General features: G+C 46.0%; 1 protein-coding gene across 7 annotated transcripts in view; it reads left to right on the top strand.

Annotated features, from left to right (window-relative positions):
• The window catches only part of LOC147454806 (uncharacterized), a 185,805-nt gene that overhangs the window by 127,361 nt on the left and 42,759 nt on the right, over positions 1-15,685 (top strand). For all 7 annotated transcript variants that reach the window (XR_015188699.1, XR_015188700.1, XM_086516645.1 and 4 more), the window contains exon 10: positions 6,576-6,689. Coding sequence is in view for 5 of the 7 variants with exons in the window: in XM_086516645.1 (XP_086372771.1) it covers positions 6,576-6,689 (114 nt within the window). In the remaining 2 variants the exon portion in view is untranslated. The remainder of the gene's footprint in view (positions 1-6,575; positions 6,690-15,685) is intronic.

Raw genomic sequence — 15,685 nt, 5'->3', positions numbered from 1 at the left:
GGTAAGAGCCTCAATCTCTATAGGACGGGCGGCTACCTTCGCTCGAATAATCGCATGTGGTACAGAGGCCTTGGCTCTAATCATCCGGGATATCATAAATACCAAGGGTCTCTCCATGTTCCTCCAACTGTCATGATTCACAGATGGTCCCCAAACTTGGACCCCATAAAGCATAGCTGAAGCAACCAAAGTATCAAAGAGCCATAGTTTTGTTCGTGGTTCTTGAAACTGAACCTGCGAACACATCCTCTCTAGCGCTCCTAATGCCACATAGGCTCTGGATAGTCTAGTCTCTGCTGCTCTCCTCAAGGTAAACCTCGGTCCCGTGAATACCACCCCCAAATATGTATATTCATCTGTGTACTCCACAGTGTCCTGGTCATATACGAGAGTAGGTGCCGATCTCTTGACCCACTGTGGTGTGGTGTTAAACACCATAACCTTGGTTTTACCAAGGTTCACAGACAGTCCACTATCCTTTGCAAAGTTGTGCAATGCATCCAAATGTCTTTGCATGCCCTCTGGCGACTCTGACATTAACACAATATCATCAGCATATAATAATAAAGGGATCCATGTCCCTGCCAGCTGAGCGCCTTTGTCACCCTCTCTGTCAATGTAGTCAGAGACCTCATGTACATACATACCAAAAAGTGTAGGGGACAAAGCACACCCCTGTTTCACTCCAATAGTGGAATGAACAATGTCAGAAATCCCGTCAGGAGTGCGTACCTGGTCAGTCACTAAGCCGTATAAAGCCATGATCCCCCATATGATCTCTGTGGGTACTCCCAACTTCAGTAGCATCAATTTGGCCCTCGGCACTGTGTCAAATGCCTTGCGGAAGTCCACAAAGCAACAATACATCCGTCTCCCATGTGCCCGACCCTCCTCAATAATGGCTCTGAGTGTAAGAATATGGTCCAAAGTGGAGAAACCCTTCCTGAATCCAGCCTGCCCTGCTGCTCGTATGCCCTCATTTTCTGCCCATTTACTCAGTTGCTGTTCAAGAATGGATGCATACAACCGTGCCAATATGTGCCCTATCATAATAGTACGGTAGTTCCCTGGTACCGTGGGGTCCCCTGCCTTGAAAAGAGGTACAATAGTAGATAATCTCCAGGACTCGGGTAGTCCCTCACACATGACACGGTTAAACAACCGCGCAAGAACCTCTGACAGTAAATCTCTAGCATGTATCAAGTGCTCTGCCACCAAACCATCATGATCATATGCTCTCCTAGTCCTCATCCTGTCAATGGCGTTCTTCACCATCTCAGTGGTAAAGAAGATACTAGTGGCTGGACATGGCTCTAGAGGGTCTGGTAATGGTGGTTGCCCAGGTACTGTATATAATGATGCTGCATATTGACCCCAAATCTCGGGAGAGGTAATCACTGGAGGAGGTGAGTGCTCATGGAAGAGACGCCAGGCCTCACTTGAATCTTGGCTCAAAAAGAGCTGATACAAATCACGTTCCATCTGGGCTAAAAAGGCCCGCTTCTTCCGTCGCACTAAACGCCGAAGGGCAATCCGAGACTGTCTATATGTAATGACTCCAAGTATAAGCTCGCTCTGAATTTGAACTCTCATCTCTCTACACTCCTCATCATACCAACTATTCTGAGGCATGTTCCCAGAACGTCTTCTCTGATCTGGTTGAGTGTGTGGGTATGCCTCTGTTGTTGTCCCATGCAAGATCTCCGTCAATAAAGTGGTGATCTCCTCCACTGTATATACAGGCTCGGCTGCCCCCATCCGTCTGTAAATCTCTTCCACATAAACTGAATCCGTCTCTGGTGTAAAAGTATACCATGTGTGTGCAATCCTCCGTGGTGTCTGAGAGACACTATACTGGAAGGAGACTGAAAAAGTCAGGAGAGCATGGTCCACTGCTACTCCAACAGGCCTAGGGCCCACACTGAGATCTTGAATATGAGAGATGAAGCTCGGTGAAATCATGACATAGTCCCCTGTACTGGCCCCATGTCTGTGTGGAAAGCATGTGAATCCCCCAGACGAAGGAAAAATCTCTAGACCATTAAGTATGGCCAGACCATGCGTAGTTGTCATCTCCATGAGATATCTCCCATACTCTGTGTGCTCTTTATCCTGTGAGTGTCTGTCAAGTCCCATCTCCCATATATCCATCTCTCTAAGCATCTCCTCCGAGGTATCATAAAATACCGTTTGGGAGTTGGCCGTCCTGGCATTAAAGTCTCCCAAGAGAATGATATCTCCATCTCTAGAGAACTCCCATATGTCATCATCAAGTATAGAGAAAGGGGATTGCCCTCTAGGTGAGGTATAGACTGATGTGCTAGGGGGAAAGTAACATATAGCAATGTATAAGAATCTGCCTGTCTCAGCTCTCAGTCTCACCCACATGTATCTCGCCTGGTCATCTCTCCGGACAATCTGTAATAGCGGCTGCAACTCTTCCTTGAATAAGACTGCTACCCCTCCTGAACCTCGACTTCCATGCTGGGATCTAGCGTCTGGCCGACAAGCTGTCTCGCATAAATAGCGAGTCACACTTGGCATCAACTGTCCAGATTTTTGATGTGTCTCCGAGTAAAAGACAATGTCTCTATCTATGAAGCTATCTTCAAAGGCACCCACATCCAGCCTATATGATCCATTACAATTCCATGCCGCCATCCGGAGTGTGGTCCCATATGTCTCGCACCGTCGTGCTGTGCGTTTTTCCAAAACCACTACTTTCCCTCCTCTGTAAAAGGCAATTTTTCCCTTCTCCCTTGCTGCCTTGATCTCTGGCATCAACTCTTGCATATGTGCTATTTGTGCTAAAGTAAGGTCATCCCCCATAAATATTCCAGTTTTCTTAAGTGCTGGTCTCTTCTTCAGGAATTCCTTTCTTGTTTCCAAACTCGGGAAACACAAAATTAGTGCTTTCTCTTTGACGTTTCCCTTCTCATCTACTCCCTTCTTTCCTACTCTCCAAGCACCTGTGTGCATAGCTTCCGGGATGCCCATGCGCTGCAAGAGTTTCTTCACTTCGTCTTCTACATTTTCTGTGTCTTTGATACCAGTAATACGCACATGGAGGGCTCTAGTCCTCCTCTTCTGTTCCTCCTCAATGGTCATATTGATGATGATAGAAGTTTGTGCGGCTTCTGGCATCCGGGCCTTCCCTTTCTTTGCACCTTCGATCCATTTTTCTGCTTCATCAACTTTCTCGTGTGTTTTAACAAGGCGCTCCGCCCATGAGGAAGCCTCTTTCGAGTTTTGTTCTTCTCCTTCGCGCAGAGTTTTCACCTACTCCTTAATATCTTCGAGCTCCTTTAACATCGAGGGCTGATTTCCCCCTTCCGTTTTGGGCATAATTTTGCAAGCTGCAAGTTCCCCTTTAAGCTCTGCAATCACTGCATCTTTTTCCTTCATGCATTTTTCCATATTGGTTTTCCAAGATTCAAAGCTTGTAATTGCCTCATCCGACTTTTTCTGCATAATACATTCCATTACATTCACTTCTGCACGCATTAGAGCCTGCATCTCCCCTTTCACAGATAAATACATCTCATCATGCCTACCAAGCATCTCTTTATCTAATTCTTTCCTCATATCTGCATACATAGAATTCTTATAACTATCTGCGTTTGCGTACATCTCTTTCCTGATGTCATCTCTCATAAAGCTGAGCTCATATTTAATCATCACTTGAACCCTTTCCATCATTAAATCATCTTGTACTCTGACTGTTTTCCCTGCTCGCAGTGAGCTTGGCGAGAGTATACTATCTCTATTCCTCCGCTTGAAAGTCGCTTTCATTTTTTGTGGGGTGGTGAAGCCACTTGCATCACCATCATCGACTGGTTGGTCCATCAGCGGAGGTCTCGCCTTCGCCCTGGTTGGCCTCGCCCTAGTCACCAAGTACTCGCCCTCGTCCTGGCTGACGGATAGAGATAGACCGCGATAGAGAGAGGGAGCGAGGGGCAGTGCGCGGGGTAGCGGGAGCGCAGGGGCATAAGCAAGGGTTAACGAACCTGCGTGTTCGAGGTGATGACACAGAGGCCTTCGGTTCCATACAAAGGAAAACAGCGGGCTGCGGGCTCTTGAGCCATCGCGCCCCTTATTCAGCTGGGCGCCCCGTCGAGGGCTGGTCTCCTTACCTCCTCAGCGTGGGGTCTGGTCAGGCCGCGAGAGAGGGGGGGGCAGGGTGCAGAGCTTGCGAGAGAGAGAGAGAGAGAGAGAGAGAGAGAGAGAGAGAGAGAGAGAGAGGGGATACCAGATTGGGTCCCAAACCCCCTCCAAGGGCCCCCCTCTCTATTGCTAGAAAGGTATTTGCTTTAAATTGCACAAGGTCTGGTACAATGCTTCTAGATGATGTGGTACTTGACGACGACGATGCCGACGTCGATGTCGATGAGGACGATGATGTCGATGACAATGATGACGAAGGCTAAGGGCTGAAAATGGAAAACGCTAGGGTTGAAGCTGGCTGAAAACTGATTGCTGGTCTAGGGCTGAATCGGCAACTGTGCCGGCGATGACGGCGAGGCTATGCAAAAATGCTGGTGGTTGAAATCTGAAAACGCTATCTGATTTGACGGCGATAGGCCAATTTCCGGCCAGGATCTTTTGCGGGAAATGGTAGCGTATCGTGAGGCTAAAGGCTGAAAACCATTGGGGATTTGGCGTTTTCCTTAGGGCTGAAAACGCTGGTGCTGCTGCTAGCAAAAACGCTAGGAAGGCTGATTTGTTGTGATGCTCTTATGCTCTGCCTGGAAATGAGGGTGCTAGGTGTCCTTATATACATGCATGAAGCTGGGTGGAGAAGTGCTTCCTACAGCCCCACGACCTGGTAATGATTGGTAGAAATTCACTCATTAATAAGTGCTATAAGAGGTAGTTCACGCGCGCGACAAGAGGTGGTTCCCACGCGGTGAAATGCTTATGCTGGGTACTAATGGGTTGTGCAATCAGAGGGTATGCAGCTACTCTTAAGTGCGTGAACATGCACGTCCTACGTGCATGGTCACAAGGGTGCCGGAATACTTCCTAGGCTACTGAAACCCTAGAAGTAGGTCAGCTTGTCCACATGCACATAGGGTTAGATGTGCACGTGACATGCAGGTTTAGGGTTTTATCGAGTTTTGATTCCTACAGGTCCCAGGAGCTTCAGGGAAGCTAGGGAATCAACGAACAAGTGTTTTCGTGCAAATTGGAGGCCAAAAACAGAGATTGCAGCGTGTTGTAATTTCTCGCAAGGTTTTGTAAAGTGCTCTAAAGTGCGTCGAAGGTCAGTGTTTACTTGGGATTTTGTCGGTGGAGACTTCTACTTTGGTCATGCTGTTGAAATTGGGTTAGAGTAGGGGAATTTCAGCTTGATAAAAGTGGGACAGCTTATAACAGTTCACAAGTTCTTCTCAAGTGTAATAAGGATAAAGAAATACCGAAAGGGGTGCCCGTCTTTGGGGCCAACTGGGTGTCGCTTTTTGCTTGGAAGCGCTCTAGTTGCCAAGCCGTGTTTTTTTCGAAGTGTTGAATTCTTGTCACAGGTTTCTTTGTGAAGTTCATTTGTGTCGTAAAGTTTATCAAGTAAAGATTGGGGTGAAAGCTAAAGTCTACCGCTCTACGGGCCGGTTTCAAAAACACAACACAACAACAAATCAGCAACTCAAAAGACATAGCAAATAGACTCAGAACATCATGGAACTTGTCTAGCTCATAGAACCATACAAGACTCTGGCTGGCAGCACACTGAGGTCCAAGCCCATGACTCTCAGGTGCAATGGGGGTGTCGAGACTCGAGGCTCCAATGTGCGGGGAGAGTGCATGTGTGGTGCTAGACTCAAGACTCTAGACCATACGAAATGGATGATTTCCTATAATTAGAACCAACTACGGATATATACAATCATAAAGAGCCACCAACGGCTAACAAAATATCCTAGTCCAGCTAAGTCTATCCCCAAATTGTGGTGGTGGTGATCTAGCCAGATGTCGACTAGACCATCACCTGTATGGTGCCATGTGTCACCGACCAGGCAAGTGTCAGTCCAGTGTGAACTCCAACCCAATTGTAACTGACTGCGTGTCCTCTGCCAGTGACACTGTAGCCCTGCTACATAATTCAGCCATATCGTCTGCTCTAGAACAATATGATAGTTGAATCACCTTTGCTGATAATGAATACCTATATGCTTGGTGCGTGCATGAAATACTAGATTTCTTTCATTATGACTGGCTTTTTTGACTGTCACTTTGAATGGGAATTGACTCTTTGGAGCCAAAATCGTGTTTTGGTCATAGCTTTGTTGCTACAAGTATTCCATTGAATTCATAGAGTTCATGAGTCCTTAAAATTGCTTAAATGCTGAGAAGTTTGAAATTTTCGGCATCTTAGGCATCAATGGAGTGGATTTGGACCTTTAGGAAGTGAACAACAAGCGCCAATAATTTGGAATAGAGACATATCAATTGCACTGTTGTTAATACCAAGTAAATTTATGTATGTGAATATGAATTGTGCCTTGTTTTTTGTGTTAGGAGAAGGGCTGATAAATTTTTCTCATTATTTGACATTCTTTTGTCTTTTTCATATTGATCAGTCAATGGTGGACCTTGATTATCAACAAAAATTAGTACAACTAGAGCAAGAGTTGCAGAGGTTCCAGAATGAGAATTTGCAGCAGCAATCAGCTATGAAAGAAATGGAGAAGGAGGCAAGATTTTTATTGTAGCTGGATGTCTTTTTGAACCGATCTGGTTTCATTTTAGAAGTTTATGTCCTCAATAAAAAGAGTTGTAATGAGATTCTGTTCCACAATTATGTCTACACTGTCAAAGCTAAAACTCATTGCATCATAGGAATACTTATTTTTCTGGAAGTGAACTTCTTAAAATTTGTTGAAAATGGAGTCTTGAAAGATTGATGAATTGCCAATTTGATTGATTTGTTTGTCTTATTGTGTTTCATAAGGGTCTTCATTTGCAAGAACTTCTGAAAGTTGTGCTTTCTTGTAATGAGTTCAACACACTCCCTGGTATTGCAATGCCACTGAAAGAGACCCCTAAGATGATAATATAACTTTGCACTCTAGATAGGGCACAAAACATGATCGTATTCTTGTGTGCCTAATCATGCAAACAACTTAGAATAGTAGAAAGTGAACCACCTGTACATGGGGCTTTAAAGTTTAGAAGAACCGCCAAAAGCAGCTGACCAAAATGTCTCATAACAGCCACACAATCTGACCACGTCACCGAATGCGGCTCTCACAAAGGTGATACTCCTGAAGCATACTAATATCAATCATACCACCGACAAGGCATCACTGAAGCTTTTGATGCAAGCAACCCCTCTGACGCTGAAACTGGGGTCCACCTAATCCCTGCACGTTCCAAGAGAGGATCCTCATAATGTCAGTGAGAAAAAACCGATGCTGCAACACCAGTCAACCTCGCTCTTCGAGGCCTTGGATGGGGAGTAATCTGCATCCGAGCGACCCCGAGATACTTGTGACTGTAGAGTCTGTCCAACCCAAGCCCATGAAGAGCGTGCCGTTCGTCGGGCCACATTCTCTATCCAGGAGTCCTCATGTACATATACATAGTAGGGTGTACCCTGCGTGTCAGCAAAAATGTGTACCACAATGTGCCTACATCCTACTGTTTCTGGTGGTGTCACAAAGAACTTGGCCAACGGCCACAAAGTTTGTATCAAATCTGTCACCCCCAAGTCTCCCGTGTGATGAGAGAACTCGAGAGCCAGAGCCTGAAGCCAATTCATCACTGAGTCCAGAGTCCGCTCAATTTGGTCCCTGCAACACATTGGGAAGGAGAAGAAACCAACCACTGAGTCCAGGGCTTCTGCCCCTCTAGCTGCTAGTAGTAGTAGGTGGACTCTGAAGGAAGCTGCCTCAAAGTCGGGAGAGGAATCGCCCAGGAATTGTGTGGTCGTAAGGGAAGAAGTCCCACAGGCGATTGATGTCGAAACTAGTCAGTCCTCGAGAGACTAATGCAAAAGGTGACATCTGCACCAATTGGGGTGTCGGCAGGAATGGTTGTTGCTCTCTCACCAGGCTCTTGGCAAAAGCGCTGCCAACAGAGCTCCTAGCTGTCAATGAAGGTCCTGCCCCCTGAGTGGGCTGTGAGGGAGGAGAGGGAGTGGATGACTGAGCAGGGGGGCTAGTGAGTGGAATGCGAGGAAGGGGACGATAGTGGGGGTAGGTGGAGGTGATGGAGGGGGGGCGGTAGGCGGAGCGGGAGGAGGAGGGATTGTCGGTGGCAAAGCTGAGGTGGAATGGGTATGTGTGGGCTCGGTCTACTGTAAGGGGTTGAAACGGTTCTCTGTGGGAACCCATTGTTGCTGGACTGGTGTAGGTCGACCGAACTGACGTGGTGGTCCTAGCGACGTCGACCACGGACCTGCTGCCAACCCTTCTCCGCCTGGGCACGAGTCCGGAGGAAGAACCTGCCTGAGCTCCCCGTGTCTCTGTCTGTTGGGCCTGGCGAGTCTTAAGAGGCTGGGTCTGGGTCTGTGCCGCGGGCCGGGGCCTCCTGCGCGTGGACAAGTTTTCGCAAGATGGCCCATTTGTTGACAAATAAAGCACTGATTCTCCACATTGTGAGGGAGCCAACCACCACTCACTCAAGGTAGTAAAACGACCTTTGGAAGGGTGTGGGTGTCTCGAACCACAACACTTTATTGTAGGTATGCATGCTACCTTGGCAATGCTAGAAGCTGCTGTGTGAGGTGTCTCCAAGACAGTCTCAATCACGGAACCTATCCTGGAAAGTAGCGGCAAGTACTCTCTCCTCAGACCAGGGAAGCATACGAGATGGGTAGGTCTACCTCCTCAACAAGGAGATAGTGCAGTATATAAACTCTTATACATATCTTGGGTGTTGTATTTAGTAGACCTACTCTCTCTATGAGACGTGTTGCAGTGGCGAGCTTGACAAGGGGATATGCAACATTAGGAGGACTAGAGAGGATATGTTCACAAGTGCAATTTCAGGAGCCACAAACGAAGCTGTGGCTATTTGACACGTTGATCACTTCCACCATGCTTTATGGAGTGCAGATATGGGGGCTTAGCCTGGATCATCATAGTAGATCAGGGTGTACATATGATTGATGGAGATCCATGGAGAGGCCACTTGTATCCATGATCTCCAGGCTGATCCGGGTGAAAGCTTCAGTGCCACATGAGATTATCAGAGCTGAGATGAGCGCACCACCAATTGTACTTGAGGCTCTTGCTAGATTGGTGTCTTTTATTTGGAGCTACCACGCAATAGATATGCACGACTAGCGCTTGAGTTATCGCGACAACTGGCTAGTGAGGGTGATACTTCATGCTGGTTTGCACATGTATCATCTTGGTTTGAGCTACCTGGATTTAGTATGGATAGGCTGCCCCCTTTTTGGTATTCCTTGGATGCACCCTCCCTCTGTCTCAAACTGGAGCGCACATAAATAATCAACAAGCTGAAAATAAATAATCTTTCGACTAAATAAGAAATGAGGGAGAAGATCGACACAGTATTTGGAACTAGAAGATGGGCTGGTCCCTCCCCTTGAAGAGAATCTTTATTAGGGAGAATCTTTTTACAAGCACAAGAACCGGAGTAACCCCTCCGTTCTAAATCTTCTCACTCGATGGTCTATTTCTTCCCAAGTGGGAAATTCCCGAGAGAAGAGCTCTCACCTCTGTTTCCGTTTGTTCCCAAAGTGTGAAGCTCTCCCGATTCCGTTCCCGGAATCTCTAAGCATAGGCCGAGGCCTCCTTGCTCCTGCTCCGTGATGGAGTACTTGCAAAAGCACAAACTTGAAACAAGAACGTGTTTCACGAATTCACAAAAGGTACTTGTCGCTCCGAGTATGTAAACGCGAACTCTGAATACCGGTTTCTCTTGATCACTTGCAGACTCCTGCAGGAAATTCTCTTTGCTGCCAGTGCTGGGGTTTGTGTGTAACTGAGGGAGAGAGTGGGTTGCTTTTATAGGCCTCCGGCAAAAATAGCCGGTGCGGAGTCGGCTGGAATAGGGGCTGCCAAGTAGCGCTAGAAGGAGGAGGGGCCTGCGGGCTGTATATGGCGAGCAGAGAGAGAGATCGTTGGCTTCTTTTTTCAGCCGTAAGACATTGGCGCTGGCTTTTTTTTTTGTAGAGGCTTTATTATTATTTTAAGTGCGCTGCCTACTTATTAAGTGGGCGGCCAATTACTTTTCAAAAAAATGTGAACCTGGACAAAACTCAATAAAACTAGTGAGCTGAAAATTTATGCTATACAGTTACATGCCAGGCGTCCCTGGATGCAGTTCTCGGGCACAGATGCAATGCAAACACAGATTCCTTAAGCATTTTCTTCTCCCAAAAAATACTTAAAAATATTCCGCTTTTTAGAATAAGCTTCTCAGAACCCATTGTTATTCTTGTGCTTGCATCTTTACGCGTATTCCTTGTTCCAGTTTCGGGTTTCTTGCAAGACCAATGGAATATTCCCTTTCCAATGCTCTTGCACTTATCATGTGACGCATCAGAAATATCTGTTTCTCGGTCTCTTCTACCGAACTAACAGTACAACCCCTTCGCGATGCTTAATGTCACCCATCATATGACACATCAAGGTTGTCCATTCTTGATGGCTTTTAATAATTCCAGTAGATCTACAGTCGCTAACCTTATGGTTCAAGTGCACACATTTAAATATCCTAACTTTAAATTACTCAAAAAAATATATAAAAATAGTCCATTTAGCAACACCCTCACCCTCACAAATTTAAATTAGCAAGATTATCAGACATGATCTCATTTAGGTGGATACTAGAAGGACTTGGTTGTCACCCTCACCCTCACAGATTTAAATTAGCAAGATTATCAGACATGATCTCATTTAGGTGGATACTAGAAGGACTTGGTTGTCTCCGTCACTCAAGTTGGGGACGAAGATGGCTTTTTATCGAGACCTTCTTCTCCGGATGATAGATGATGGGTTTATCTCACGCCCCAAGTATATGGACACCCACCTATCTCATGGCATTAGATGTGTTTTTGGTCAGTTATGCACCTCATCTCACTAGTTGGAGATAGAGACTGACCCATACACCAAGAGGAGAGATTATGCTACATTTGCCAGAGAGGTATACACCAAGAGGAGAGATTATGCTACATTTGCCAGAGAGAGCCAGAGACACAGGGGCACTATATCTGCTAATGCACAACATACTACAAGATCCGCGAGCCTTTTCATTGCTTATTCAGAGAGGGCTTTGGCCCCTTATCCCGCATAATGGATTACTACGATCAGAGGTGCATAGGTCTCTGAGATCTGTAGACTTAGAGAGACTACCCTTAGGAGCAAAAGACCTACATATAGAGGATCCATACCGAGCCAGATCTTTACCTTATATAGAGGAATTACTCGGGATGGCCCATCGCAGGTTACCCACTCCCCACCCTCATTGGGGCATTCTTCTTAATCGTGCCATCCAGCTTGGCCGCTCACGACACTCGAGGATCTTCACATTGTAGATGGAAAGTGGAGTACATAAGGGGAATCACCTAGTGCTAGGCAGAATCGCACCCTCGCATTTTCAAGTGATTGCTTTTTTCACAAGATCATCTCATGATCGTGCGCTATATAATGCAGAGATGGCTTTGGACCCTTTTCCAGAGACATGAGCCTTCAAGACCAGAGATGTCTTGGACTGTACCTACTGGAGTTACACAGACACAAAGATAGTTTACTGTGGAGATTTGGAGAGAGACAATCCCAAAGACATAATATGGATTTCTTGAAACGAGACTTTGGACATATAGAGGAGCAGCTACCACTACAAAACTTAGCTCATACTCACACCCGCCGTACTCTCATTGACCGAGCATTGGAGCAAGGGAGATCGAGTCGCCCACAACTGAGGAGAGGGCTTCACATCATTGACGTAGACTACAATAGAGGATTCGAGCCGTACTATCTCGACATCCATAGTACAGATAAGGATGGATTCATCACCCATTATATCACCCTCTTGTATTGGGCACCCATTGTATCACTGGTTACACATACCCCTCACGGTTCTAGATAGTAACACTTCTAGATTCATTTTCGTATCTGTTTTTTTATACCCAGACATGATATGAGATTCACCAGTTTGTAACGAATTGGTCTCATAGGTCATTTTGGCCTTTTGAAGACGTTAATATATCATTTCATTTCATCTCTCTCTCTCTCTCTCTCTCTCTCTCTCTCTCTCTCTCTCTCTCTCTCTCCACCTCATTAGCCCTCATGTGATTGTATTCCTCCCGATATGTTTTGAGCTGATGTATTATGTGATGAGGATGTTGATGATGATGAGGATGTAGGTTAGGCTTACATATCTACCCACTCTAGGTACCCTCATTTATATTTATTTTTTATCTTTATGTTCCCTTGACTAGAGTCACACATGGATGTAACTTTTTGGTCTCATAGTTCATTTTGGCCTTTTGAAGACCTTACTAAAAACATCATTTTATTTTGTGTCATCGTCTCTCTCTCTCTCTCTCTCTCTCTCTCTCTCTCTCTCTCTCTCTATCCTTGAGGAGGGCAGAGCACATGGCAGGAGGATTTATTGTAGCTTTGTGGATTCTTGCGAAGCCTTTGACAGAGTCTTGAGAGCTAGATTGATACGGAGACTACATGCCTAGGGAGTCCCAAAGGAGCTTGTATGGGGTATCATGGCCCTCTATGAGACGCTTATAGGGAGAGTACGAATAGTAGAGGATCTTTTAGAGCCTATTCACTCTACTATTGGGGTGAAGCAAGGATGCCCACTTTCTCCGACTTTGTTTGGATTGTATATTGATGAGATTTCTGACTATATCGAGACTGCAAGGGATAGAGGGGCACAATTGTGAGGTAGATGGATACCTCTATTGCTTTATGCCAATGATATTGTGCTTATTTTAGACTCTCCAAAGGGTATGCAAAGACATCTAGATGTGTTACATGCTTATGCACATGATAGTGGGCTCTCCATCAACCTTGTCAAAACCAAGGTGATGGTATTCAACCCCTATAGCAATGGGTTAAGAGATAAACAACTATTTTTGCATAAAGACAGGAGGTAGTGGAGTATGTAGACTCCTATACAGATCTTGGTGTTGTATTCAATGGACCTACTTTCTCTATTAGAGGTGCTGCAGAGGCGGGATTGGCGAGGGGATATGCACTGTTAGGAGGACTAGAGAGGATATCCTCACACAAGTGTAGTTTCTGAAGCCACACACTAAGCTGTGGCTATTTGACACTTTGGTCACTTCTACCATGCTTTACCGAGTGTAGATATGGGGGCCTTGCATGGATCATCATAGTAGATCAGGGCGCACATATGATGGATGGAGATCCATGGATAGGCCACTTGTATCCATGATCTCGAGGTTAATCCGAGCGAAAGCCTTAGTGCCACATGAGATTATCAGAGCTGAGATGAGTGCTTCGGCGATTGGAGGAGAGGCTCCTACTAGATTAATGTCTTTCATTCATAGCACATGGGAGCTACCACACAACAGATATGCACGACTAGAGTCATCCCGACAATGGGTATTGAGGGTGACAATTTATTTTGGTTTGCACGGATATCATCTTGGTTTGAGCTACATGGATTTAGTATGGACACTATTCCTTGGATGCACCATCCCTCACCATCACACATTAGAGAGCATAGTTATCAGACTTGATCTCAATCAGCTTGATACTAGGATGACTCGGTTATCTCTTCCACGTGAATTGGGGAAGAAGATGGTTTCTTATCGAGACCATCTTCTCCGCACGACAAATGATGGATTTATCTCACATCCCAAGTATCTGGACACCCACCTATCTCATGGCGTTAAATGTGTTATTGGTCAGCTACGCACCTGCTGTGGGGATAGAGACTGCCTGATACAGAGGTTTACCCCTAGAGGAGAGATGATGCTAGGGTATCCGGAGAGAGCCAGAGATAGAGCAGCATTATTTTTTCTAGTGCACAACATACTAAGAAATCCTCGAGCATTCTCATTGCTGATTCAGAGAGGGCTTTGGCCCCTTATCTCGCATCATGGTCTACTTTGATCAGAGGTGCGTAGGTCTCTGCTTGTTGGAGATGTGTAGACTCAGAGAGACTATTATCAGGAGGAAAGGACCTATACATAAAGATCGATACAAAGTCAGATCAATAGTTTTACACAGGGACTACTCGGGATGGCCCACCACAACTTACCCAGTCATACCCTCATGGGGGGATCCTTCTTGATTGAGTCATCTAGCTTGGCCACTCATAACACCCGAGGATGCAAGGATCTTCACATTGTAAACGAGGCCTACATCGGAGGCTACAGAGCATCGTTGAGTGACATCGAGCACGCCCCCCTAAAGAGCTGACTATGGTGGATATTGAGGCCATACTACAAAGACCCATGAGAGAGTTCATGGGATAATCATCATTGTACATCTCATAAGCCCTTGATTTCACCCCTCCCCATATGTTTTGAATGATGTCTTATGTGATGCTGATGATGATGTACGGTAGGCTTACATACCTACCCACTCTAGGTACCCTTCGTTTTTATGTTCCCCAGACGTTGTACTCGAGTCACATATGGATGTAACCTTTTGGTCTCATAGGTCATTTTGGCATTTTGGAGACGTTAATAAAACATTTTATTTCATTTCATTTCATTTCATCTCTCTCTCTCTCTCTCTCTCTCTCTCTCTCTCTCTCTCTCTCTCTCTCTCTCTCTCTCTCTCTCTGGAGCAACACTTGAGTAGCTGGGCAGAGGGCGAGGGTGTACGAGCATAGGGTCAGGCCGGCTTCAGGAGGGGTTTCTCCACTCTTGATCATATTCTGACACTCAGGGCCATCATTGAGGAGGGCAGAGCACATGGGAGACGGATTTATTGTAGCTTTGTGGATTTTCGCAAAGCATTTGACATGGTACCAAGGGCTCGATTGATGCGCAGACTGCAAGAGATGGGGGTGCCCATAGAGGTAATTTGGGGGATAATGGCTTTGTACAGATCAATGGTGGGACATGTACGCACTCCAGAAGGGGTATGTGATTTAGTTCACTCTACTATTGGAGTGAAACAGGGTTGCCCATTGTCTCCTACTCTATTTGGTATGTATGTTGATGAGGTGTCTGATTACATTGACAGAAAGGGTGACAGGGGTGCCCAACTGGCAGGGATGTGGATCCCATTGTTGCTTTATGCTGATGATATTGTATGGATATCTGACTCACCAGAAGGAATGCAACGACATTTGGATGCACTACGCAGTTTTGCAGAGGATAGCGGATTGGGTGTAAACCTAGGTAAAACAAAGGTTATGGTGTTTAACACCACACCGCAATGGGTCAGGAGATCAGTACCTACTTTCAAATATGGTCAAGAGATTGTGGAGTCTACAGATGCATACACTTACCTGGGGGTAGTCTTCACTAGGCCGAGATTTTCTTTGAGAAGAGCAGCAGAGACTAGACTAACTAGAGCGGGTGCAGCTCTGGGAGGAATGGAGAGGATGTGTTCACAGGTTCAGTTCCAGGAACCTAGGACAAAGTTATGGCTCTTTGATACTTTGGTTGCCTCTACTATGTTATATGGGGTGCAGGTTTGGGGACCTTCTATAGGCCAGGATGGGTGGAGACGTATGGAGAAGCCCCTGGTATCTATGATCTCTCGGCTGATTAGAG

Source organism: Adiantum capillus-veneris, chromosome 7 (genome assembly GCF_014529385.1).
Source record: "Adiantum capillus-veneris isolate H3 chromosome 7, ASM1452938v2, whole genome shotgun sequence".
Classification (NCBI taxonomy): domain Eukaryota; kingdom Viridiplantae; phylum Streptophyta; class Polypodiopsida; order Polypodiales; family Pteridaceae; genus Adiantum; species Adiantum capillus-veneris.
Note: the sequence above shows the minus strand (reverse complement) of the source record. Positions and strands in the feature narration are given on the sequence as shown.